General features: G+C 50.4%; 2 protein-coding genes across 2 annotated transcripts; one reads left to right on the top strand and one right to left on the bottom strand.

Moving 5' to 3' along the window:
- Positions 1-1,644: 1,644 nt before the first annotated feature.
- mta1 (metastasis associated 1) lies at positions 1,645-14,720 on the bottom strand. The gene is made up of 18 exons (XM_068752431.1): positions 14,693-14,720; positions 11,281-11,348; positions 10,307-10,400; positions 7,717-7,843; positions 7,490-7,553; positions 7,172-7,289; positions 6,320-6,422; positions 5,944-6,043; positions 5,673-5,861; positions 5,364-5,438; positions 5,201-5,259; positions 4,958-5,130; positions 4,105-4,256; positions 3,820-4,009; positions 3,633-3,722; positions 3,396-3,551; positions 2,408-2,545; positions 1,645-2,205 (listed from the first exon to the last, which is right to left on the bottom strand). Exons 1-17 carry the CDS (start codon positions 14,718-14,720, stop codon positions 2,439-2,441), a joined length of 1,893 nt encoding a protein of 630 aa, XP_068608532.1. The 3' UTR covers positions 1,645-2,205; positions 2,408-2,438.
- A 4,250-nt stretch (positions 14,721-18,970) lies between these two features.
- Positions 18,971-23,680, top strand: crip2 (cysteine-rich protein 2). Its single transcript, XM_068751584.1, has 8 exons — positions 18,971-19,050; positions 22,248-22,342; positions 22,485-22,542; positions 22,618-22,752; positions 23,030-23,098; positions 23,222-23,316; positions 23,399-23,456; positions 23,590-23,680. The coding sequence occupies exons 1-8, from the start codon at positions 19,008-19,010 to the stop codon at positions 23,655-23,657; spliced, it is 621 nt and encodes a 206-aa protein (XP_068607685.1). The 5' UTR covers positions 18,971-19,007; the 3' UTR covers positions 23,658-23,680.
- Positions 23,681-23,859: the final 179 nt, after the last annotated feature.

Genomic DNA, 23,859 nt, shown 5'->3' with positions numbered 1-23,859 from the left:
TTTTTGCTCAGTAGAGTTGTTTACTGATCAACATGCCACTTCTCATTGGTCGACATGAGCATGATTGGCTTTTGTTATGGCCGTCAGATCATTCCTATGTTTTCAGAGTTGACCACGTGACTACATGTTCTTCAGTTTCTGTTGCCAAATTGGGATTAAGAAATTTAACTTCATGAATGAATTCGGGCATCAGTATTTAGAAAGTAAAATGCTTTGTACGAAAAATAACAAACAAGATGGTTTCTGATGCAAAAGTGAAATTAGGTGACCAAAATTCAATTTCATCCTCGGATGGAAAACTGCCTTCAACACAGTAAAATGCAGTTTTAAGAATGAGACGAGAAGATCAGAGGTTTTCCCACATAATTAAACAAAAAGAAGGGGTTATACTTTAGGCGTGTATAAGTATGGCAACAGTGTAAGTAATATTAACCGTATGTGAATATGTTTCATGCCTTCATGCTAAATAGACTTGATAGTGCCACTAACAAGCTAGTGGTAGACTTTCCAGCGATCTGATTGGCTGTCGCTTCTGTCCGTCGTAATATATTACTTTGGGAAAACAAGTAAATGTAACATTACTCAAGACAAAAAAGTAATTCGTTACACTACTCATTACTGGTAAAAAAAAAAAAAAAGTAATATTACTTTAAGTTACTAGTAACACTCCCATTATCTATTATGGGTTTTCAATAATAAAAATCAGAGGCAGATGAGTCAGGATCAACCTGCAAAGCAAATGGGTTCATTTCTGGAGAGAGTTCTGCGGCCCGCGACACGACAAAGACGTTTAAACGACATCATTACCTCATTCTGGTAAAGCTGGTTTCCTCTCCAAAAGCGGATGCTGCTTCTGACTCAGGACATCGATCACTTCTCTCCAAACCTGCAACGTTCACTTCCGTGGCAAACCAGACACTCCAGGTACGGAGGCTCCGTTTACATGAGGTGACCGACCTACGTACAGGTGTAACAGTCAAGAGAGGAGGAATGATTGCACCCCCTTGTGGACGGCGCTCCCTTTTCCAGACTCCGGTGCATCACGTGAGCGTGCCCACGTGATTAGCTCAAATTATAATTTGAGTTTTACGTGGAATAAATCGATGCATCAAGGGTAACTTCACACTCTCTTGAGGAGCCTTCAGGGACCGCTCGGTAAAATGAGCTTTACTTTCTCCACCCGTAATCAAAGCATTCAGGATACTCAAACAGTTGAACGTGATAACACAGACCTTTAAGACTCGCATTGAAAATCTAACCAGCAGAATGAAGATCGAAATCTAGTTTCATTTGGAAACATTCGGCTTCAAACTCTTTGACCTGAGATGTCCCTGCAATAAATTCCATACAGCTCATTCATACATGCTCTGAAAACCACCTTGGAGTTCAGCATCCATCTACAGACGAGCGCAGAAAGGAAATACAAGCCTCACTATTTATCCATGACGAGTTAATGGATAAATAACCACATCCATTTCTGGAGATCAGCAGTTTGAGCTGGACGGGAGAACAAAACAGTGTAACAGAGGAGTTAGGGTATTAATTATTCTTATAGGACAGCTTTATTCTCTGACCATAATATTAAACAAAGATATAAATCCTCCAGACATTCCATCGTCGGGGAGGAAAAGAACGACTCTGCACCGACAGAAGAAGGAAATCAATTATTTTTTTTTGTAATTCTTTTTTTTAATTATCTAAGCATCGATGCAGTACTTGTGAAAAAGGTAGAAAAAACAGCAAGTCTTAATAACTTAACTTATCCTCAATAAGTTAAACCTCTCCGGCCTCAGAACAGAAGACTCATTCAGATCCGTGGAACACGAGAGTTAACGTGTCGCTGAAATCAAAGTGCATCTCATTGAAATTGAACTTGTTAAAACCAGAAATAATGTGAGCGGCGTATGTTACAGTACGGCGCCCTCCTTCCTCCGGGCTCGGCAAGTACTTCATGAAACTTCACAAGTTCCATCGTTTGATCGACAAACAATAAGCGGAGTTATAGTTGGTACAAAAAAAAAACAATGACAATAATTACATTACAGTTAGGAGAAATGTGGGTAATAAACACAGTCCTGTACAGCCAGGCTCGTCTTCTGATTGGCTGCAGCCATCCACGGTCCGTCGGTCTTCAGCGCCGTGACAGACCCGTTTTGACTGAAGAATGGTTTACTGAAAACGTATCCCGTGCCACGCCCACCTCCACTGCAGGAACAAACAGACGACGCGGTGTCATCGTCACGGAAACACCCGAAACACAGTAGAAACAATCCACAGGTGGCACCCTGGGTCCAAAGTCCAGGTCATAAAATCCAGCAAAACCAGCAGATCTCTGGTTTGACCTGTGGAGCGGAGCGCTGGGCTGCTGCGTGAACATGACCCGAATCAGGACGGGCCCGGGTCTCACCTGAGTGGTTTTGGAGTGGATCCCAGAGCTTTCAGTCCAGTTCATGTACTTCATCCTGCAGGGAGACGGAAGCTCTGACGTCGCTCATCCGTTTGGTCATGATGGAGTGAAGCGGAGCCAGAGCTTTGGATTTACTTCCTGCACGCACACACACACACACACACACAACATTGAGATGAATTTTAGGAGAATGTTGAACTGCTCCTTTAACAATCAGCTGCTGCTGAGAATCAAACATCCTTAAGGAACACTGATTCCTCCTGATTTAATTAATGAAGAAAATAAATAATAATAGACAATAAATATAATTGAGGATTTGAGTGGCTGCGTTTTAAGAAGAGAATAAATGTAAAGCTAATCCCGCTTGCGTTATCCCAGTCTGGACTCGCACTCCAGTGCCTGTGGATACACTCGCCAGACCTTCCTTCCTCCTCTCTGCTGTTACCATGACAACGTAGACTGTAGCCTCAAGCTGAAGCAGCAAGGCCGACCCCTCTCTATCGGTCCTTGTCTCACCTCACGAGGGAGAGGAGAAAGTGGGACATAACCCCCAAAAAAATAGCGATCCAAAGGAGCCGCTAGCGCCTGGACAATCGAGCAGAACAGCAGAACAGCTATTATAGATTATCTATTATATACAGAGAATAATAATCAATCAATCAATGTAAAAAAAACAACAACAACATCATAAGCTGCAGGTGCTGCAGGCTCGCTAACGTTAGCTGCAGCTGCTGCAGGCCCGCTAACGTTAGCTGCATTTGCTGCAGGCCCGCTAACATTAGCTGCAGCTGCTGCAGGCGCGCTAACGTTAGCTGCAGCTGCTGCAGGCTCGCTAATGTTAGCTGCAGCTGCTGCAGGCTCGCTAACGTTAGCTGCATTTGCTGCAGGCTCGCTAACGTTAGCTGCATTTGCTGCAGCTGAACTGTTGATTTTACTGTTTTTCTCTGGCCGCCGCCCCCTAAAGTCGGGACCCGCCCCCTCCACTAACCATCCAGCCCGTTGTGCTGTTCGTAGGAGCGTTTGCCGAGGATAGTAGGGGAGCTGTTGTTGAGGATGGGGGAAGACTTGATGGGGGTCAGGCTGCCTGTAGAGATGGAGCCTCCACGAACCGGCAGGTCCGGTTTCGCTAGACGGGGGTGTGCTTCTGGGGGGAGGGGAGAGGAGGAACGGACCAATAGTCATATTAATCACTCGTGATCAATACCCACTCTGAGCCCCTCCTCACCTAAATACCGAACCACAGACTCCAGTGGTTTGCGCTCCACTGGTTTTAGTGGCGAAGGCTTGTGGGGGCCATCTGGCAGCCGCAGAGCACCTGGGGGGGGGGGGGGGGGGGGGGGGGTCCAAACACACCTTGGTGAAAGCCGTCCCCTGAACACGCCGGGCTCATGAATGGGGAGGGGGGTCCTTACACTCTGCCTTGATGGCGGCGGCATTGAGGGGGAGGTAAGGGTGTCTGGCCAGGTATCGCGGTCTGATGGCATCCTGGCAGAGGCGGCGGGCCAACCTGGTCAGGCCGGTGGTCTGCAGGTAGAACGCCTGCCGCGTCTTCACTGCGAACTTGGGGCTGCCGCTGTGGCGCAGGGGGAGGCCGTGGGGGGTCTGGAGGGGTCAGCAGACGCACAGTTAGACTCCGTGGGGATAGTCATCGATGCAGACGTGTGTGTGTGTGTGTGTGTGTGTGTGTGTGTGTGTACCATGTTGTTGCGGTTGGGGCCGGGTCGCTCCCCATCCAGTCTGGTGGGCATCTTTAACCCTCCATACTTCTTCCAGTACGTCCAGCAAGAAGCGCAGAGACGACACTGCATGTTGGGAGGCCCCCAGGAATACCACTGATAGGAGCTGCTGGCTGCAACACACACAGAGAGACACAGAGACACACAGAGACACACACACGCAGAGAGAGAGACACACACACACAGAGAGAGACACAGAGACACACAGAGACACACTCTCACACAGAGAGACACACACACACACACAGAGAGAGACACAGAGACACACAGAGACACACACACAGAGAGAGAGACACAGAGAGAGAGAGACACAGAGACACACACACACAGAGAGAGACACAGAGACACAGAGAGAGAGACACAGAGACATACACACACACAGAGAGAGACACACAGAGACACAGAGAGAGAGACACAGAGACACACAGAGACACACACACACACAGAGAGAGACACAGAGACACACAGAGACACACACACACACACAGAGAGAGACACAGAGACACACACACACACAGAGACACAGAGACACACACACACACAGAGACACACACACACAGAGAGACACAGAGACACACACACACAGAGAGACAAAGAGACACACAGACACACACACACAGAGAGACACAGAGACACACACACACACACACAGAGAGACACAGAGAGACACAGAGACACACACACACAGAGACACACACACAGACACACATCTTGTCAGACATATTTGACAACTTGATTATTAGAAACATGAATAAACAGATTCTGAAGCAGCTCTTGAATAGAGGAGGAGCTGGAGGTCACATGACGCACGTACTGTAGCAGCTCTCACAGGCCCTGCCGAGGGCGGGGGTCTGTCCTGGACCTGCAGGACCTGCAGGCCCTGCAGGTCCTGCAGGTCCCGGAGCCACTGCTCCCGCCCCTCCCGCCGCTCCGTTCACCAGAGCTGGTTTCACGCTGTTGCTCAGCTGGTTGGGGTTGGGTTTGTTGCTGTGGGATGAGACAGAACATCGCTGTGACGGATGTGTGTGTTCACCGAGGAGGAAGAGGAGGGACTCACTAGTTGGGGATGTAGACCTGCTTCAACTTGCTCTCCGCCTCGGCTGCTTTTAATCGTTTCTGGTGGAGGAAGTGAAACGATAATGTGATGAGAGACGTTTAAATGATGATGATGATTGTCTCCTGTGAATCAGAAACATCAACGCCACGGCGACCGTCTCTACCTGCTGGACGTATCTGTCTGTGGTCTTCCACATGTAGTAATACTCGATGATACTCGTCAAGGATTTCCAGGGCAGCTGGGGGGGGGGGGGATACAACAATCATTATTTCAACAACGGGAGGAGGCCCGCCCTCGATGGCGTCCTGCTGTCGAGAGCAGGGTGGAGCTCTGAGCAGCACCGACGGAAACCAACCACCAGATGGCGCAGTAACTCAGTGACAGATGGCGTCCTGTCATAACTGGTCATTCTCACTCCGTTTTTGGCGAACTGGCCCTTTTTAAAAACACCACGTCCTGCTTTTCCACTCACAAAATCCTGCTGGATGTCTGTGAAGTCTTTGCCGTACTTCTCCAGCGCCTCCTCGAACAGGTTGGCCTCGGAGGCGCTCCATTCCTCCATTTCGTCCCGGCAGAGGACGGGCCCGCCCTGAGGCACGAGGGCGGCGATGGCTCGGGTCATGTCGTAACCCGTGGCGTGGAGCGTGTCCATGGCATGGAACTGCGATGACATAAACACGCTCAGGTCTGCCCCCTAACGCCAACGGGCTTCACGAGGTGAGACGGCCAAGAACTCGTCTCACCAGGGTGATGTCCCTGGAGGCGGCGGCGGCGCTCATGTGGAGGCTGGGCTGCCGGACAGAACTGCTGCAGTCCAGCGCTCTGGCAAAGGTACCGACGGACCTGCAGAGGATGATGATTAGACCTCGTGGATCAATCACTCTGATCGTGTTCGTCTGGACTGTCAAACGATCTCAGAGAGGAACCAATCGCAGGTCACACTGAGCTCATGTTGGCTCTCGTGATGCGGCCGACCTTCGACCCCTGCTTGAACCCATAATTGATAACGGCTGCACGCTGCTGCCCCTTGTGTTCAGACTAAAGTACTGCAATCAACTCGAAATGCGTTAAGAGGAGCAGCACGGCGCCGGACGGCGGCGCGGTGTCACGCGGACTTACCGAGCCACGACCAAGAACTGGTCGATCTGTTTCTCCGTCAGCGAGCTGGTCGGGTTCCAAACCCTCTCCTCCAGCTTCTCCAGGTCTCTGGAGTCTTCCTCTCCTGCACAAAGGACACGGTCAGCCCTCCGGCTTCCAACGCCATCACGGCCACACGCAAAGAATTCGTTTAGAAACGCTTTCCTGTCTTCTGAAGCGCTCGCTCAGCTTTAATGAGTCCCAGACTGGGCCGGCCGACCCGCCTGATTAAACTGGGTTTAATTAGAGAGCCCACGACACCGGAGGTTTCATTTCTTTCCACTTTCTAAGAATAAAAAATCTGGCCAAACGCTGAAACTGGCAGAAATGTTTTCGAAAATACCTTTCAGATGGATTCAGTGGAAATTATTTAGAAGCTTTTTGGTGCTGATCCAGATCACCGTGTGGACGGTGTAAATACAGTCAGGAGGGGAACGAGCTGCTTGGAGGAGGTCTGTGATCTCTGAGTGATATTCTAGTTATTTTATTTTCCCCCTCAATAAGAATTTAAAGGACATCTTCACTGATTATTTAATCTCCGATTACTCAGATCCTTACAATCCTATTGGTTCAGCTCTACGCATAGATCCACAACACGACCTCTGATTGGTTGCCTTTTACTTCATTCATAGAAAAGCTGAGGAATGATTGAAACCAGATTTCATTATTGATTAGAAATCTCCTGGGAGGATTAGAATCACAGGCAGCATCTTGTTGGAATCTTTAGCATAGTTTAGTCCGATCAGTCCCTGATGGCAAATGCAAATAATTGTCATGCTTCAACCGTCTGTAAACAACATGCATGCTGGGAATAACGCTCTGAATGAAGCACACCTTCCGCCAGGAGGTCGGTGATGTCGGCCTGGAACTTGTTCCCAACACGGATCTCCCCCTTGTCGGCCAGCAGCGTCTTCTGCTGGGGGTCGTACACCAGCGAGTAGAAGAAAGCATCCTGGGTAATCGCAATACAGGAAGGGGTGAGGAGGGAGAGGAAGGAAATGCGAAGCAGAGATGCAGGGGTGAGATAAAGGAGCGCACTCTGCTCGTCTCCTCATCGGTAAAACGAACGTTCTGGGTCAGCAAGCTGAATAATTGATCTGGAAACGAGTAACTCGCTGAAAACCGAACACCAGCGCGTGAAAGAGCACAAACCTCTCTGTCCAGGTACGACTTGCGAGCTTCCGTCCCGTTCAGCAGCGTCACACAACATTTCCCCCTGAGGAAGAGAGGAAGAGTGAAAACACAATCTGCCCCGGGCCGGATGCTCCTCCATTGTTGCTGCAGGTGGAAAACAGGGATGATTGCAGATGAAGAGTGCGAGCGAGGAAGACGGGAACGGGGTGTGGCGTCCAGTAAGGTTCTCCATCCGGGTGGCGTACCTGATGTGGGTGGCGGGTAGAGACTCCAGCTGGCGGGACAGGAACAGCTCTCGATGTCTGAGCTGGTGCTTCTGCTTCTCGGGCAGGTCCGTCATCTCCGGGTTCTCCATCTCGTCCTCCAGCTCCCCTGGGTGGTAAGAAGGGGTCAGACGAGGTGGAACAATGACCGCCACGGGGGGGGGGGGACGAGGTGGCGAGATGCAAATCTGTTGACAAACGGTCTGAAGAAGAAGTCCATAAAAACATGTCTGTACATTTACAGTAAAACAGCGGGCCAGTGCTCTGCAAACGTGGTTCTCTTTACCCCCGGTGGTTCCCAAACTGAAGCAGATCCTCCATGGACCACCTAGCTCGGTACCGGTTTTTATTTGGATCGGCATCAAACGGTTCAAAAATAGGCCTACATTTTAAAAAGATGTCGGTATTCCTTCCTTAGAACAAAAAACGTCAAATATCTGCCGACCTCACCGCACTGATTCCAGATCAATAAACTGCTTCGGGAGGAATTGGTCCAGCTCGCCGCATCGCTGAGGAGGAGTCAGTTTGTTAGGGTAATAACGGCGCTCTCCTCACCCCGAGGGCCACTCCCTCCCTCCCCCCCCCCCCCCCCGGGGTTCACCGTCTTTGGGCTCAGGAAGGCGACCCATTCACCAATAATTGATAATTGACTGGGACAGGTGAGATGGAGAGGCAATTTGCAGAGGTCGGTGGGGCGGTCAGGTGTGTGTGAGAGAGAGAGAGAGAGAGCATATTCAGTCACCAACAGAGATTCAGCTCAGCAGGTGACAAGATCCCCACTTTCACCTGAAGTAAACTGAGTTCTCCATGTTTCCATGGTAACACACACATCCACGTTGACTGAGGGGGCGGGGTCTGAAGGGGGGCAAAGGGACAACCAACGAACACGGTTAATAATCTCCTTCACATTTTGTTGCTTTCATATAACACAAGATGGAGCGAGCCGCGTGTGTGTGAGTGTGAGCGTGTATGCGTGAGTGTGTATGTGAGTGTGTGTGCATTTCATTGATTTTGGCCACACACCCCTCCTCCTGAAATCCCCAGATTGCTTTTGTTCTGCTCGTCTCCTCCTCCATCTCTAATGAAAATCCAAATGAATTCTCTCTCTCTCTCGCCAGCATTTCTCCCTCTTCTTGTGTCTTTCTCCCCACCTCATCTTTACTTCATCTTGCACCTCCTCATCCTCATCTGATGAAGGTTTCAGGGCAAGTTCATCATCACCAAGACTCTTTCCCGATTGGCTCAGATCTACATCACAAACCTTATCTCTCGTCTATCACTCTTTGAGGAAAAACATCAAAAGCCAGACTTGCGTGTTTTTGTCATGACGTTTGTCGTTTTTCTCCATTTTGGTTTGTTTGATTTTAAAAATTCGACGGGCGAGACTGGCCGATGGAACCAAATGCCTAACCAAATTCAAATGCCTGAAGGGAGGGGCCACAGAAGTCCATCACAGCTGTGGACCAATCAGAGAGCCGCTTCACTAACAGGGGTGGGGCAAATGAGGAGGCCCTGTTGGAGGGAGTGGTCCAGACCCCTGCAGGCAAAATATTTGATCAATGACTCACAGGAGGCTCCCGCACGAGCACGCACACACGCACACGGTTGTGCACATGCACACACACACACACACACACCCCCAAACGGCCCTCGGTGGTTATAGTGATGGCAGCTACAAACACACAGCGAGAGAAACGCAGACAGGACGCAGCCACCGCCAGTCCTCCGTGCATTTTTAACATGCGTGTAAATGTCTGGGAGCCCCTCCCCAAAACTGCAGCTGGCAAAGCAGAGGCGGGACGGGAGGCCTCATCCGGGACGGCCCGCAGGAACAGCGCATCACATGATGTTGGTTCATGTCCGCTGGAGGAACACAACAGAACCCGACAGAACCCGACAGAACAGCCAAGATAAGATAAAACCAACAGAAACCGGTCACCCCCCCAACATTTACCCACTGAAGGGGAACTCCAGCCCACAGACGGCGTCTGTCTAGTGGCTCTATGTCAAACAGGAAGACCAGGTTCAGACCAGGTCAAACACAAAGACCAGATTCAGACCAGGTCTAACACGAAGACCAGGTTCAGACCAGGTCAAACACGAAGACCAGGTTCAGACCAGGTCAAACACAAAGACCAGGTTCAGACCAGGTTCAGACCAGGTCAAACACGAAGACCAGGTTCAGACCAGGTTCAGACCAGGTCTCACACGAAGACCAGGTTCAGACCAGGTCTAACAGGAAGACCAGGTTCAGACCAGGTCTAACACGAAGACCAGGTTCAGACCAGGTTCAGACCAGGTCTCACACGAAGACCAGGTTCAGACCAGGTCTAACACGAAGACCCGGTTCAGACCAGGTCAAACACAAAGACCAGGTTCAGACCAGGTCTAACACGAAGACCAGGTTCAGACCAGGTCTCACACGAAGACCAGGTTCAGACCAGGTCTAACAGGAAGACCAGGTTCAGACCAGGTCTAACACGAAGACCCGGTTCAGACCAGGTCTAACACGAAGACCAGGTCCAGGTTCTGACCACTGCTTCAGGGTCCTGGGGGTCGTCCGGTCACTCACTTGCGTGTTTGTCTGCCAGGGCGATGAGGGTACTGGAGATGTCCCTGTGCCGGTAGAAACACACCACTTTGGCCTCCACGTTCCCATTAGCCGTCTGCAAACCAGAGACAATCAGCGTTACCACGGCAACAAGAAGTGCCACACACAGAGAGCACCCACACAGACACAGAGGAAAATGCGCTATCCGTAGACGAGGACAGTCCTCAACCAGACCTGAACGCACAGTTACCAGGACGCTGCGGCGTCTCTGATTGGCTGCATGATGATGTTTTATCAGAATCGATGACGCTCGCCGGAGGACGGATTTGTCCTGTGAACCGCTTACATATAAAAGAGAATGGACTGGAAGACACCTTCAGTCTGCATGTGTTGGATGAAGACTAAACTGTCCTCGTGTTTGACGAAGACATCAGAAACATTTTGGAGTCTGACGCCAAATTAAATGTCATCATTTTAAGTACATTATTCACAGTTTTTTTAAATCTGCTTTCTCTTGTTGCATCATCAGGTCAGATGCAGATTAAACCAGATCAGTACTCGGATTAGATATACAAAATATCCACCTGCATCAGCACCTCACGCCGCTACTTCCAGATATATTTATAGTCTCCCTCCTCAGGTCGGATGTTTTTAATGCTGCTCCTGTAGCCTGGAAGCTAATGCAGCTAAAACCTTAAATGAGGCGTAAAGTAGCATTAGCCAAAACAAAAGCCCGCCATCCACTCCATCTGATTTTGACGGCGCAATGTTTCTTCTTCTTCTCTGATAAGGCTGACCCGTTGCTTCAATGTGCTGCTGCCCCCTACTGGTGATTATTGATTAACTTACTAAAATTACAGTTCCTGTGGCGTAAATCACAAACAAGTTAATGTTGGGTACTGGTGCCAGTACCAAATCCTACCAACAGGGCTACAATACGCAGCTGTCAGATCCATGCTGCATTCAAGGGTTCATATTCGACGTGGGACACTCACCTTGTTCAGCTCCTCTATCCTCCTGATCAGGAGCGGGTTGCTGGATGAGTTCTCAAAATAAACATAATCTGCAGAGGCAGAGGCAGAGGAAGAGGAAGAGGAAGAGAAAGAGGAGGATGGGAAGAGATGGGAAAGAGAAACGTCAGCCAGCGTTGTGAGGTCACACAAATGCACTCGATTCCCACCGAATGTCACTTTTCATACAGAACGTCTCAAACAACACGTTCGGCTGTAGATGGAGGTCTGACTGACTCCCGTTTACTCCTCCGTTGCTCCCGTTTACTCCTGCGTTGCTCCCGTTTACTCCTCCGTTGCTCCCGTTTACTCCTCCGTTGCTCCTGTGCGTGCCTGTTGTCCTTTGCATGCATTTGCATTTCCACTCATGTGTGCCTTACGATGTTTGTGTGTGTGTGTGTGTGTGTGCGTTTCCTGGCGCTACTCCCAGCCCATTGGAGGCTTAGCTCTTCCCGGGACGTCCCACAGGCCCAGTCTTGGTAGGGCGCCTGCTCTTAGCCCTGCATGTGTCCTGGCTGGGCGCCGTCAGATTATAGCCCACGCTTGGCAGGTTGCCTAGAGGCGGAGTTATCCTCCCTTCACCCTGAACATCCCCCAAAACCCGTCTTCTTGACCAAAGAGGCCAGAGATCGAGCGAAAATCCAGCGGCATGCCCCGCGAGCCACAGCGCCTCCCCCATGTCCAAGCTAACTGGCGTATGCGCGCCCCAACTGGGACCGGCTCCGGCATGGAGACAAACGCGTGTAGTTTTAGGCTGCTGATTTTCAAATCTTCCTATTTGCTCACTGTTGTGCTTTTCTGCATCGTCAGTCTTAGAACTCAAGTCTGGCATCAATCAATCATCTTTGTGATCACCCAATCTTCAAATTAGAACGAAGTCAGTCGACTCGTTTTACTGTCAAACATCAGAAGAAAAGGAAAATGAGGACAAGCAGCAGCATCGGCAGAATCAACTGGACTCGTTCAAGTTTGATTGAAGACGTTCCGTTGAAGCGAGCTGGACTTAAAATGAGAGCGAGAGAGAGAGAGAGAGAGAGAGCGCCTGCGGGCTCAGAGCAGCGACTCGCCATCTCCCATCAAACCCCCCCTCCGCCAGCCCCACAGCCTCCGGTCCTCGTCCAGCCAATCAGCAGGCTGCGCCACCCCGTCGCGTCACAGAGCAGTCGGATTTCGTGTGAACCAATCACGGCGTGTTACCGAGCTCCCAAAAGAGGGAGCATGCTGGGCTGACTCAAACCAGGCCGGAGATGGAAAACATGAGCGGAGCGGCGGAGGTGATGGAGGCAGGAAGCAGAACCTCGGAGGACGAGGAGGTCGTTTCTGGAGGAGGCGGAGCTGCAGACGACACCTTCATTCCCAAACCCGGTTTCTGGACTGGCAAGATGCTTATTTAGAGATACATTTTAAAGTTTGATGGTTTTGTTTCCTGGGTTGGACAGCACCCAGCATCCGTCCATCCACCCGCTCACATGTGGGTGTGTCTGACCATCATCATATTGGGAGGGGGGGGTTTCTATGGTGACAGAGGGAATTTTATACAAATCAATCCTACACCTGTTTTCACTCCGTCACAGCTGCTTCTAATGAGATGTGCGAGCACATCTGTGGGACGCCACCGTCCCAACAGCGCACACGCCTCTGCACCAATTAGGACAGCGAGTCTGTCATTGGTGCGTTCAGATTAGAACTCTTGTCTCCCATTGGACGAGACGAGCAGGAAAACAGGTGATCTTTCTTGTCGCCATGCGACACAGCCTCAGATTAGAAAACAAAAAGTTGAGCAAAGCTAGCTAAGAACAAAAGTATTTTATCCATTGTTCAATGGGGGGGGGGGGGGGGTTCTGCGTGGAGGGGGTCCGTAAAGCCATGCTTGGATGACGGAACAGCCTACCCAGGTGAGACGAGGGCAGGTGGGAAATCAACACCAGGTAAACAGTCAGTCAGACTGGAGAGGAGTAAACACGGCGACGCCTTTCACCGCCGGTTAGCATTTAGCACGGTCCACCTTCGCTCCTATTTTAATAAAAGGGTTTAAACGTGTGAACCTTATTTCAATATCTGCTAAATAAATATTTATGCTTCTCTTTGATGTGAATCAAAATAAATCAATGACTATAAGGAACAACGTGCCGGGAGAGAAATACTAGTATGAGAAAACTCGAGTACTTAGATTCCATCAACAGCTACCTTTGAGTTTACGCCGATGCGACGAGATGAGATGTTGCTATGGTTTCCATAGCAACAACAGCCCGATCTGCTGTGTTTTAGACCTTTAGCTGGACTGACTTAAAATATGAATGACAGGGTGACAATAACTACAGCTGCAGAGAGAGAGAGGGAGAGCGAGAGAGAGAGAGAGACAGAGACAGAGACTAAGAGACAGAGACAGAGACAGAGAGAGCGAGAGAGAGAGAGAGAGAGAGGGTTAACACTGAAGCACATTAAACTTTCAGTCTGCTGCTGACCGATAGATGAACCGATAACAGAACCGGGTTCGATCCGCTTCCCCCTCCAGGACGATCTGATTGGCTGTTGACAGACGCGTTCCCGCCGCTGAGTCACCGAGATGCCGTCAGCCGGTCCGAGACGCCGTCAGCCGGTCCGAGACGCCGTCAGCCGGTCCGAGACGCCATCAGCCGGTCTGAGACGCCGTCGGCCGGTCTGAGACGCCATCAGAGACGCCGTCGGCCGGTCCGAGACGCCGTCAGCCGGTCCGAGACGCCGTCGGCCGGTCTGAGATGCCACCACATGCAGATGTGCCTTCATCCAAATTCACTCCTGCGGTTTCCACGGAAACGCTTTTTGCATCTTTATCTGGCCGACTGCGTTCGAGTTTCACCAAATAAAAACCCCAACGTCCCAAAAAACGGTACAGATGATAAACATTCATGAGGAAGGCTCATCAGAGGGATGGAGGCTGTCACTTATTGATGATGACGATGATGATGATGGGGGGGGGGGTCTTAGTTGAATCCTAACACACCTGCAGAGACGTGAACCCTGAAGATAAAACACGTGATCATTCCCATCGATCAGAGCCGATCAGCTGAGCGATAGTTGAACGGAAAACTTTCCGTTCCTCTTTAACGTACACGCGCGACGCATGTTGCGTGAGATGCACGCTGAAGTTTGGGGTCGTCGCAAGTTCCAAGAAACACAAAAGAAACCCAGTGCGCTTCATCATCATCATCATCCTCCTCCTCCTCCTCCTCCTCTTCATACAGCAACCATCATCATCATCATCATCATCATCATCAGTGAAGCACAAGGCTCTTTAGCTTTAGGGGATAAAGAAGGGAAGGAAAGACGCTCTGCGCTCGGTAAACACACCGAACGGCCGCCGGTCCGCTGCAGAAACGCCACGGGAAGGCTGCCCCCCGCCCGCCCCGCGCCTTACCTCCAACCCGGTACATGTTGGCCGCCATGGCTGCCCCCGGCGCCTGGCTTCCTCTCCAGGTAGAGGGGTGGCTCTCTCCGTCTGTGCTGCCGGAGCTGTGCTAGCGCTGCCGCCGCTGTGTGTTGGAAAATGGAGGATCGATCAATACGAAACAGACGAGCCGAGGCGCCTTAAAGAGACAGTACACCCCGGCTCAGGTTCTGAGGCGGGCAGCTCGCACACGGGCGGGGTGATGAACTGCTGCTTTAATTACCAGCGTTACTAGAGCGTTACCGCTAGTAACGCAAGCTGATTGAGCGCAGAGACTAAACTAGATACAATAAGAATAATACACTTTATTTATACAGCGCCTTTCAAGAAATGAAATTCAAAAACAGACAAAATCAAGAGTCCAGAAAATAAAATGAAACAGTACAAAACAGAAAGTAAACACAATTTAGGAAGGTGAAGTTAAAATAGATTTTTAAAAAGCAACAGTGGCGTCAAGGGACACAGCGCGTCCTAACGCATCCTCCTAATTACCTGTTTTAAACTTTGAAACACAAAGAAACAAAGAAAACAGAAGCACCTTCAAGAGACTGTTTGATGACAGTATTATTAGTTTGCTATGATGAACATTGGTCGTTCATATCCGATGACATCGTCTGAAACTATTGATTCATTCATTTTCTTAACCGCTTGATCCAAAATCCGGGTTGCAGAATCTCCTGGAGTCTATCCCAGCGGTCTATGGGCGGGACAAGAGGCGGGGTACACCCTGGACAAGCCGCCAGTTCATTGCAGGGCCACACATAGGCAGACAATCATTCACACACACACACCTAAAGACAATTTAGGTGTCTGACATCATGGATTCCAGGCTACAGGCCGGGGAAATAACATTTTGTATTTTGATTTTGGTACGGTATAGAGAAATGGAATACTTTTACTAGCGGCACCGTTTACATGTGAAATGAACAGCGCTCCTCCTCTGCGGGGACGTTCCGTAGCAGAGCGGAGGAAACAGAGCGTGTTTCGTGTGTCTGAGACGACTTGTCTTCTCAGTTTTCATCGTGGATTCAAGCGTGGAGCTTCAGTGCTGGGAGGAATGCTGCGGCTGCATCTGATCTATACCATATGGAAGCCTCAATTACTGTGTTCCTACACTGGGGACCACAGGCCGCGGCCACATGACGGCTGTGAACCAATGGGACGCTCTTACAGTACACACTCCTGCTCGATGTGCAGCTCGGTGTTGGATCTGTGCTGCATAGGACGGATCCTGCAGAGTGACCCGGGGGCTTCTCCGGGGAGAAGGCGTGTGTGTGTGTGTGTGTGTGTGTCCACCATTGTCATTCACACTCGATTTCAATGTATTTTCAGAAATAAATTGGTAGGTGCGTGTCTCTGTAGTCACACTGTCTCTACATGACAGGATATTATACACATTTGCCTGTGCAGGAGGATTATTTATACATCTATTTATTTAATTTACTGGACCATAATCACTTCTGAATCTCAGATTTCACATCAGGCTGCATAAACAGAGACATCCTGTGTTTACCGACACCAGCCTACAGAGGGCGCTGCTGTCTTACTTTTAGCACTGAAAGGAACGTCCCCCACCATGAAATGACGCTACAGTGCTCATGAATGCTATCGCTGAATTAGGTCATGTAAAACAATGACCTGGGATCCATATAAATGCATACAATATATAAACATACGTCATAATAATAATTACAAATACATAATTATAAAAAAAAAAACATGAAATATCCATAATTACCAAACATTATACATGCAATAAAATCAAACAAGTATTAAAATACCAATATGTGTGTCTTTAGAGCTATCATGATTGATAACTTGGTTTGTGAGAGATGAGTGTGAGAGATGAGTGTGAGAGAATGTATCTATAAATAACTGCGGAAATTAGTTTTCGGAGCAGGAAGTGTTAAATGACCAATGCTAGCGTTCCTGGTATAATAATTGTGAGTGTTGGATGATTTCAAAAAGTGTTTATAAAAGTATACCTGGTGTTTGATTTAAGATAAATGTCTGAGCTACTTTGGTCGCCTCCAGAGATGATATAGGGAGCGAGAGGGAGGATCACAGGACGAGAAGATAGAGGGATCAAAACCTCCAGAAACTCCTTCCAGCTGACTCCATCTCCCCCACGCCTCCTCAGGAGCAATCGTCTGGATTCAAGGCGAAGGTCGCTCCTCGAGTTGCCGCACATTCCCTGCTTGATTCAAGGCATAGAGAGAGAGAAAATGACCAAACGCATTGAACAGGATGAAAATTAAAACAGCGTTTAGAAAGAAAGAGATGAGGGAACAACGAGAACCTCCACAAACCACGCAGCGGAGACGTCTGCCAAGAAAAGCAGAAAGCAGAAAGATGGCCTTCCGTGGAATCTGAAGTGGGAGTAGCATACCTCAAAAGTGAGGCCAACAATAAAACAGGAGCCGCCTCCTAGCTGCAAAGGACTCCTCAGGCGCAGCGCTGAACAAAAGGTCAGAGATAAAGAGGTCACATTGACCCAGTGGAGCCCCCGCTGTTAGACTGCTGATGAATATCGTGCTGTAGAATTCTGAGACATTTAAAAATAATTATGTATGTCTGCTAAAACTGAGGAGCCACTATTTTAACATTTGAGCCATTCATTCGGGCTCTCTTGTCCCACAGACGTGATCCCGCCCCAGAAGATCATGTGTGTCGTGAAAACAGCTCAGAGATTATCCCAGGCTGATTTGAAATGTTTTTTTACACACTTTTTAGGCTGACATTTTCACTGTAGCTGCTTTAAGACGCCGGACTATTTGACAATGACAAAGTTATCCAGATTAGGACGGAACGATGCACATCCTCCATTCTTTCTCTCAGCGTCTAAGCACGAGCATACTTTAAATCCTCTGGGATCGCCTCACCCTTCTCCGTCTATTCCCGTCTCTCCCAGCGAGGCTGGATGCTTGGTCTGCTGGATTCTATCTGGATTCTGGATCAGCAGATAAAACACAAAGAGAAGCTATTGGCCTGGATATGTCTACTTCAGGCGCTGCGGGACAACCAGGGCTTCAGATGCGTGAAATCACAGCCTGTCAGTCAGAGGGAAGACGAGGAATGTTTTCCCAAAAAGCATTTTGGAACTATTTTAGGGTGATTTTCAGGCATTTTCTGTCACAAAAAAACTAACAGAGGCGATGAACTCCTGCATCAACGCCGCCAACGCCTTCGCCGCTGAGCTCAGAGATGAGGAGGAAGCCGTGATGGGGATGCTGACAGGGGCCAATCAGCCACAGACACAGATGTGAGACGTATCAGACGGTTCCCGGACCAGGACCTGGACTATGTGGGCACACCTGGAAGCGAATGACGTCAGCCACTCTTTAGAGGCTAAGTGGAAAGGAGGAAACACGCTGACAAAAAAACGACTGAATGAAATGCAGACTTCTGGACTGCGAGAAATTCAGAAGCTATTTCCAGGCCTGCCGGGTTTGTCCTGACGCCAACGGGCCTCCTTAAAGGAAAGCCGATCCGCCGGGCCAGACTCGTCTTCTGCCTCACAAATTCCTACAAGTCACCCGCTCTCAAAGGGAGCTTTGTGATTCTACCGGGGAAGTGCCTGCTTCCCAGAGGAATGCCTTTCCACTTGCCCCCCCCCCCCCCCCCAAAAAAAAGCTTCCCCCGGCCTGAGACAGACCACAGGACAAGAAATGCTGCTTTTAAGTGCTGCAGGGATATTTTACAACTATATATATATATAAAAAAATAAAGATGGAGAGGCTGGATCTTGCTGAAAGTGAGACGGAATGATCTGTTGGCGTGTTCGTCCTGACATCAAAACATCAAAAAGATTTCTGCCACTGTAACAGCTAAAAAGCTCCAGAAATAGTTTTATATTTCAAAATTATTTATTTGTCGGAATGATCTTTATTTAGCTGCTATGAGCTAACAGCTCAGGAAACAGGAAAGAACAAGTTTAAACTCTTCTTCAGGTTTATCTGATGATCGGTGGTGGGATCCAGATTTTAAAAAAAGTGTTTCGCTGATTCTAAAATTTATTTTCCACTCTATAAAATATATATTTTTAGGACAAACCTCCTCCTTTAATTTTAAAATGAAAAAATGACACTGGGATGGGGAGGAGCAGAACGCGTGCGTAAATGTGGATATTTCCCACAGCCCTGAACGAGACACGCGGTCGGTTTGGCGTTGGGAGGGGGCGCGTAATGTTAATGAATCGCGCTGCTGGCGGCTCCTGAGCGCGGAGCGGGACACTTGCTTGCGGAGAGACGCGGAGGACGGACGCGCGACGGAACCGAGAGACATCATGGCGTCAAAGTGTCCCAAATGTGACAAGACGGTGTATTTCGGTGAGTCGTGGACGCGCAGCGTCCTATCGGTGTCCTGAGAGGTCCTTCATTCAGAGAGAAGCAGGTCTTCAGTCCTAAATAGACAAAACCGCTGCAGTCAGAGATTAGCTTGTGAATGGACAAAGCGGGTTCTTATTTGTAATTCTTTTAGGGAGGGGGGGGTTCTTTGTTTCCAACATCCTGGAGGATTTCGTGTTTACTGGACGCGCCGGGACAGCAGGGGGACAGCGGACCCGGAAAGGTCCCAATTAGTTTAGGAGTGGGAATAATGAGCCTTAAATTAGAGGGAAACTGATTTAGATAATAATAATAATAATAATAATAATATGGTTGTAAATAATAATAATATTATTATTGGGGTGTTTCTGCCTGCACGTTAACGGTAATCTCATTGTTTAAAGCTTTCCCCTCCGGAGTGGGTGAAACCTTAAATCCGTCCTGCATTCCTCAGATGATGCGTCTTTTGCTGCCAATCATGTGTCGCCTGATAAAACTCGCATGTATGATGCGTGTTTCCACAGTTCACGCGTGGAGGTTTCTGGAATCTCTCCCCCCCCGTGTTTGGCGCAACGACTAAAACGGGCAGCCGGATATTAGTTTCTTTAATCCCCGATCAGGAAGGTCAGATTCCAATTGATCAATCAGGAGGAAGAGTTTCTGATGGGAATGATTGACAGACGGAACAAACGAGTGACGCAAATAAATCATTTCTAAAGAGGACGCCGTCGACGCACGCAGGCGCAGAAAGACGCTCCCCGTTTGCGTCTAAACCGGATAAATGAATGAATGAGTGACGCTCGGTCGGCTGTTTTGCGCGCTAATTGGCGCGTTTGCTGCACGTTGAGACGCCACGGTGCGCAAAGGAAGGAAAACGTGCAACCAAAGTGGGAAAATAAATGTGTGTGTGTGTGTGTGGGGGGGGGGGGGGGGGGGGGTCGGCGAGATGCTGCGCGTAATCCCGCGTTGATGTTTGCTGCTGATCCTTTCCACGCGTCGCCGCACGAATGAGGTCACGGCCAATGGTGCGCGTGGACGGAGGTGTTGCGTAACCTCCAGCTGCTGCTCCTCCCACGGAGTCGCCGTGGAATCCAATCAAATCCGCGCAAATACGGTTCATTCCGTTTCCAGACTGTTTGCACATGAAACAAACAGCCCCCCCCTGTTATCTTTATGTAACGGGGCTATTTCTGTTTGGGGCGTTCACACGGATGGAGGTAATGATGATGACTTTGAGCTCGGCTGGATGGAACCACGTCAGACAGGGAGGTGGGGGTGGGGGGTTCTGCCCTTTTTCCCGTCACGGTGACGTCACCGACATCATCTGGCCCCGCCTTCATGCCTCTCAACTCTCCAGAGATGCCAAACGTCTCTTTCCTGTCCCGACTTGAAGGGCGTGGTCGTGGTCTCCACCTGCTCCTCCAGCTGGTGCTGCCCATCTTTGGGCCGGGCTGAGCCCCCCCTAGCAGTCTGGGTGAGGTTTGAATGACTTTCCCTTTTGCTGTTCTAAAGGACAAAAGGCGTGTCGGCTGTTAACTAACAGGGTGCTTGGGACACGTCCCAGCTCCAGAGCCGCTTGGGTCTGTGTGCAGCTGAGTGAATCCGCTAATGGAACCCCCCCTCAGACTGGGAGCCTTTCTTTAAAACGGACACTCTCATGCATCCTAATGTGAAGCGCCTCAGCTCTTAGCGACTCAGGATACTGAGTCCTGGTTGTGAATGTGTTTTGTTACGTAACGCTTCTTGAGTCGTCGCCGCCTCCTTGTGGTTGTGTAACCCGACGGTTCCATCTCCGTTTGCCTCCGCCTCTTTGGGGCACCAGCCAGACCCCCCCCCAATGGAGGGTGGCGTTCAAGCCCGGCCTCCTCCCGACACAGGTGACGGTCCACTTCGTGAGGTGCATTGTGGGACGAGCAGCTCCAGGGGTTTGTGGCGGAGGCGGCGTTTGGCCTGCAGCTCCTCTGACGTCGGGGAAGGAAACCTCGCCTCGGAGCTGAGGTCTGCCACAGGGAGACGGGTCCAAACGGTCCCCGCCCTGCACAGACAGCTGCAGGAACACGCTGGCCCTGAACGCACCGCGGTTTGTTTGTTTGTTTTCTTTGCTAACAAACACAAAGACAAAGCCGTTTGTTGTCGTCTCATTAAACGCTGCAGTCTCTCAGGGTGGTGTTCCTTCAGAGGTCAAAGGTCAGGAAGGAAGCTTTCTCTCTTTCGTCCTTCCTTCGGGCGGTCGGTCGGTCAGCGATGAAGAGGATTTACCTTCATTAAACTCATGTGGAATCAGCCTCGGCCTCTGCGTCGTTAGATCCTCCCAGCCCTGATTGATCCATCGAGCGATGAGAGAGCAGCCCAGATTAGGTTTCAGGGTCCGGCCCCAGTGCATGCTGGGAATCCAGCCACGGTGAAACTGGGATGAACTCTGGATCACGAGGCGCCCGAGGCCAGAGCCGTTGATGTTTAGTTGCCCTGTGATTGGCTTTCCCGAGACGGGAACAGCTGGCCTTCAAACTGACACGACGGTAACGATCGGACGTCTGTTTCCACTCAGGCCCCGGCTTCAGATCAGTCAGGAGGCATGTCTTCATTGACGTCGCTATGGATACGGGGCGTCTAACTGCTGAGGAGTCCCGAGGTTTACGGCTCACAGTTTAGGAGTAAATGAGTCGCGGAGAGGGTGAAAGACGACTTTCATTCGTTTGAGACCTCACCTAAAGGAAAGTTACACCCAAAATGATTTAAACGTGTCCCGTCATGAAATGGACTCTGAGCGACGGAGTCACCGATGGACCCTGAAGGCATCTGAAGTGAACGGGCCTCCAGGGTCCGGCTGATAAGGGAAGGTGTTTCCTCCGGTGCCTGAGAGGTTCCTCAGGGCCCATTGTGAGAAGCAGCGGGGTTTGTTATTGGACGGGGTATTATTAGGGTCGGGGGGGGACGGAAATGTCTGCAGTGAGACGGGTGTGGTGTAAATAGAGGGGCGGGGTTACACAAAAGATCTGGGTTAGATGTATGGACCCCCCCCCCCCCCCACTGAGATGGCACGGGGACAGTCCTTCCCTCGGGACACAACACTCCAGATCCAAAGTACAAGCTAATCGTTATTCTCTGCTGCGAGTCGATGACGCCATACAGGCTGCTTTGTGCGAACGTTGGCGCTCACCCCCCCCCCCCCCCGTCTCCGTATTCTGTCTCCTGTCCAGCTGAGAAGGTGTCATCGCTGGGGAAGGACTGGCACAGGTTGTGTCTGAAGTGTGACCGCTGCAACAAGCTGCTGACCGCCGGAGGACACGCTGAGGTCAGCCAGTCGCCGCCGGCAACGGGACGGCCCCCCCCCACCCGTCCCCGCTGACACTGAACACGTGATCCATCTAGTCCGATAGAAAGACATCTGAGAAACGCGACTTGTCCTCACGTGTTTGTTTTATTCTGTCCTTCAGCACGACGGAAGGCCTTACTGCCACAAGCCCTGCTATGCTGCCCTCTACGGGCCAAAAGGTAAAGTGCATGCATTTAATTCACCTTAATCACACAACAAGCAGCAACATCTTAAACAAACCTCGACTGTTTCAGGCGTGAACATCGGTGGTGCCGGCTCTTACGTCTACAACGATCCGGCTAACAGCAACAGCCCGTCTCCCGCCGACGTGGACTCGGGCCCCAAAACTGAGGAGAAGCGCGTTTTCCAGCCGAAGGCGCTATCCAAAGGTGCGTGAGAAGCGAAGAGCTGCTGTGCGTTCTGGGAAATCCAAGTCCTGTTTGTATTTCTTTGTTGGTCCAACTTTTAGATATTAAAACTGACCTGAGATCAGTTTTCTTGACTCCTGCTTGTTGGCCGTTTCAGTTTTTGTCTTCTGGCGTCCCCTGCAGGTCCCAGTGCAGAACTACAGCTATGAAAACATATCAAGCTGCTGATATTCAGGACTGTATTTATTTCCATTGTAATTGTGTGTGTGTGTGTGTGTGTGCGCGCGCGCGTGTACAGCTGGTAGCATCACCACTTTCTCTGGAGAGGCCAACCTGTGTCCTCGCTGCAACAAGAGGGTTTATTTTGGTGAGTATTTTTTACACTTTTTAGGAGACGGTGTGAAGCTGCAAACTGGTTGTCTGACAGGTGTGTGTGTGTGTGTGTGTGTGTGTGTGTGTGTGTGTGCGTCGCGCGCGCGCACGCTAACAGCTGAGAAGGTGACGTCACTGGGGAAGGACTGGCACCGCCCCTGCCTGCGCTGCGAGAGGTGCAGCAAGACTCTGACTCCTGGAAGCCACGCAGAGGTGAGATGAAGATGTGATGAAGATGAAGATGTGACAAACTGGATTCACGTCATGAAGGATGAACTTTTGTTCTCTATTCCAGCATGACGGCCGGCCCTACTGCCACAAGCCCTGCTACGCTGTTCTGTTTGGACCCAAAGGTAACCGCTAGATGGCGCTGTCAGCTCGCCGGTCGACAGGGACTCCACTAACATGTCTGAGTGCCAGCAGCGTGACCCCCCCCCCCCCCCCCCCCTCGCTGACACCCCTCTGCTGTCCCTCTGCTTTCTCCAGGCGTTAACACTGGCGGCGTGGGCAGCTACGTCTATGAAAAGGAGCCCAGCGCAGTGACCCAGCCCTGAACCAGTCACCCCCCCCCCCCCCCTCCCCCGACCTACGACCCACCTGTGTTTATACCTGAGACCGCCAGCCCCGCCTTCATCCTGACCTGCTCCCAACCCCGACCTCACCCGGCATCCCGACGCTCCAGTCATTCCCAGGAATTATTCCACGCCAGTCAAATCATTCCGACCATTCTTTAGCGTGTTTCTACATCTGGGCGGG

This window comes from Brachionichthys hirsutus, chromosome 18, assembly GCF_040956055.1.
Source record: "Brachionichthys hirsutus isolate HB-005 chromosome 18, CSIRO-AGI_Bhir_v1, whole genome shotgun sequence".
NCBI lineage: Eukaryota > Metazoa > Chordata > Actinopteri > Lophiiformes > Brachionichthyidae > Brachionichthys > Brachionichthys hirsutus.
The sequence above is the reverse complement of the archived record's forward strand: the minus strand, read 5'-3'. Positions and strand labels throughout refer to the sequence as shown.

Coding starts and splice junctions, on each gene's coding strand:
- mta1 (XM_068752431.1), bottom strand. CDS start 14,720: ATGGCGGCCAACATGTACCGGGTTGGAG. Junction 7,844..10,306: donor CCTGGCAGACAAACACGCAA/GTGAGTGACCGG, acceptor CTTACCACCCAG/GGGAGCTGGAGGACGAGATG. Junction 5,862..5,943: donor CCTCCAGGGACATCACCCTG/GTGAGACGAGTT, acceptor ATGTCATCGCAG/TTCCATGCCATGGACACGCT.
- crip2 (XM_068751584.1), top strand. CDS start 19,008: ATGGCGTCAAAGTGTCCCAAATGTGACAAGACGGTGTATTTCG. Junction 22,343..22,484: donor CCGCCGGAGGACACGCTGAG/GTCAGCCAGTCG, acceptor TCTGTCCTTCAG/CACGACGGAAGGCCTTACTG. Junction 23,457..23,589: donor TGTTCTGTTTGGACCCAAAG/GTAACCGCTAGA, acceptor TGCTTTCTCCAG/GCGTTAACACTGGCGGCGTG.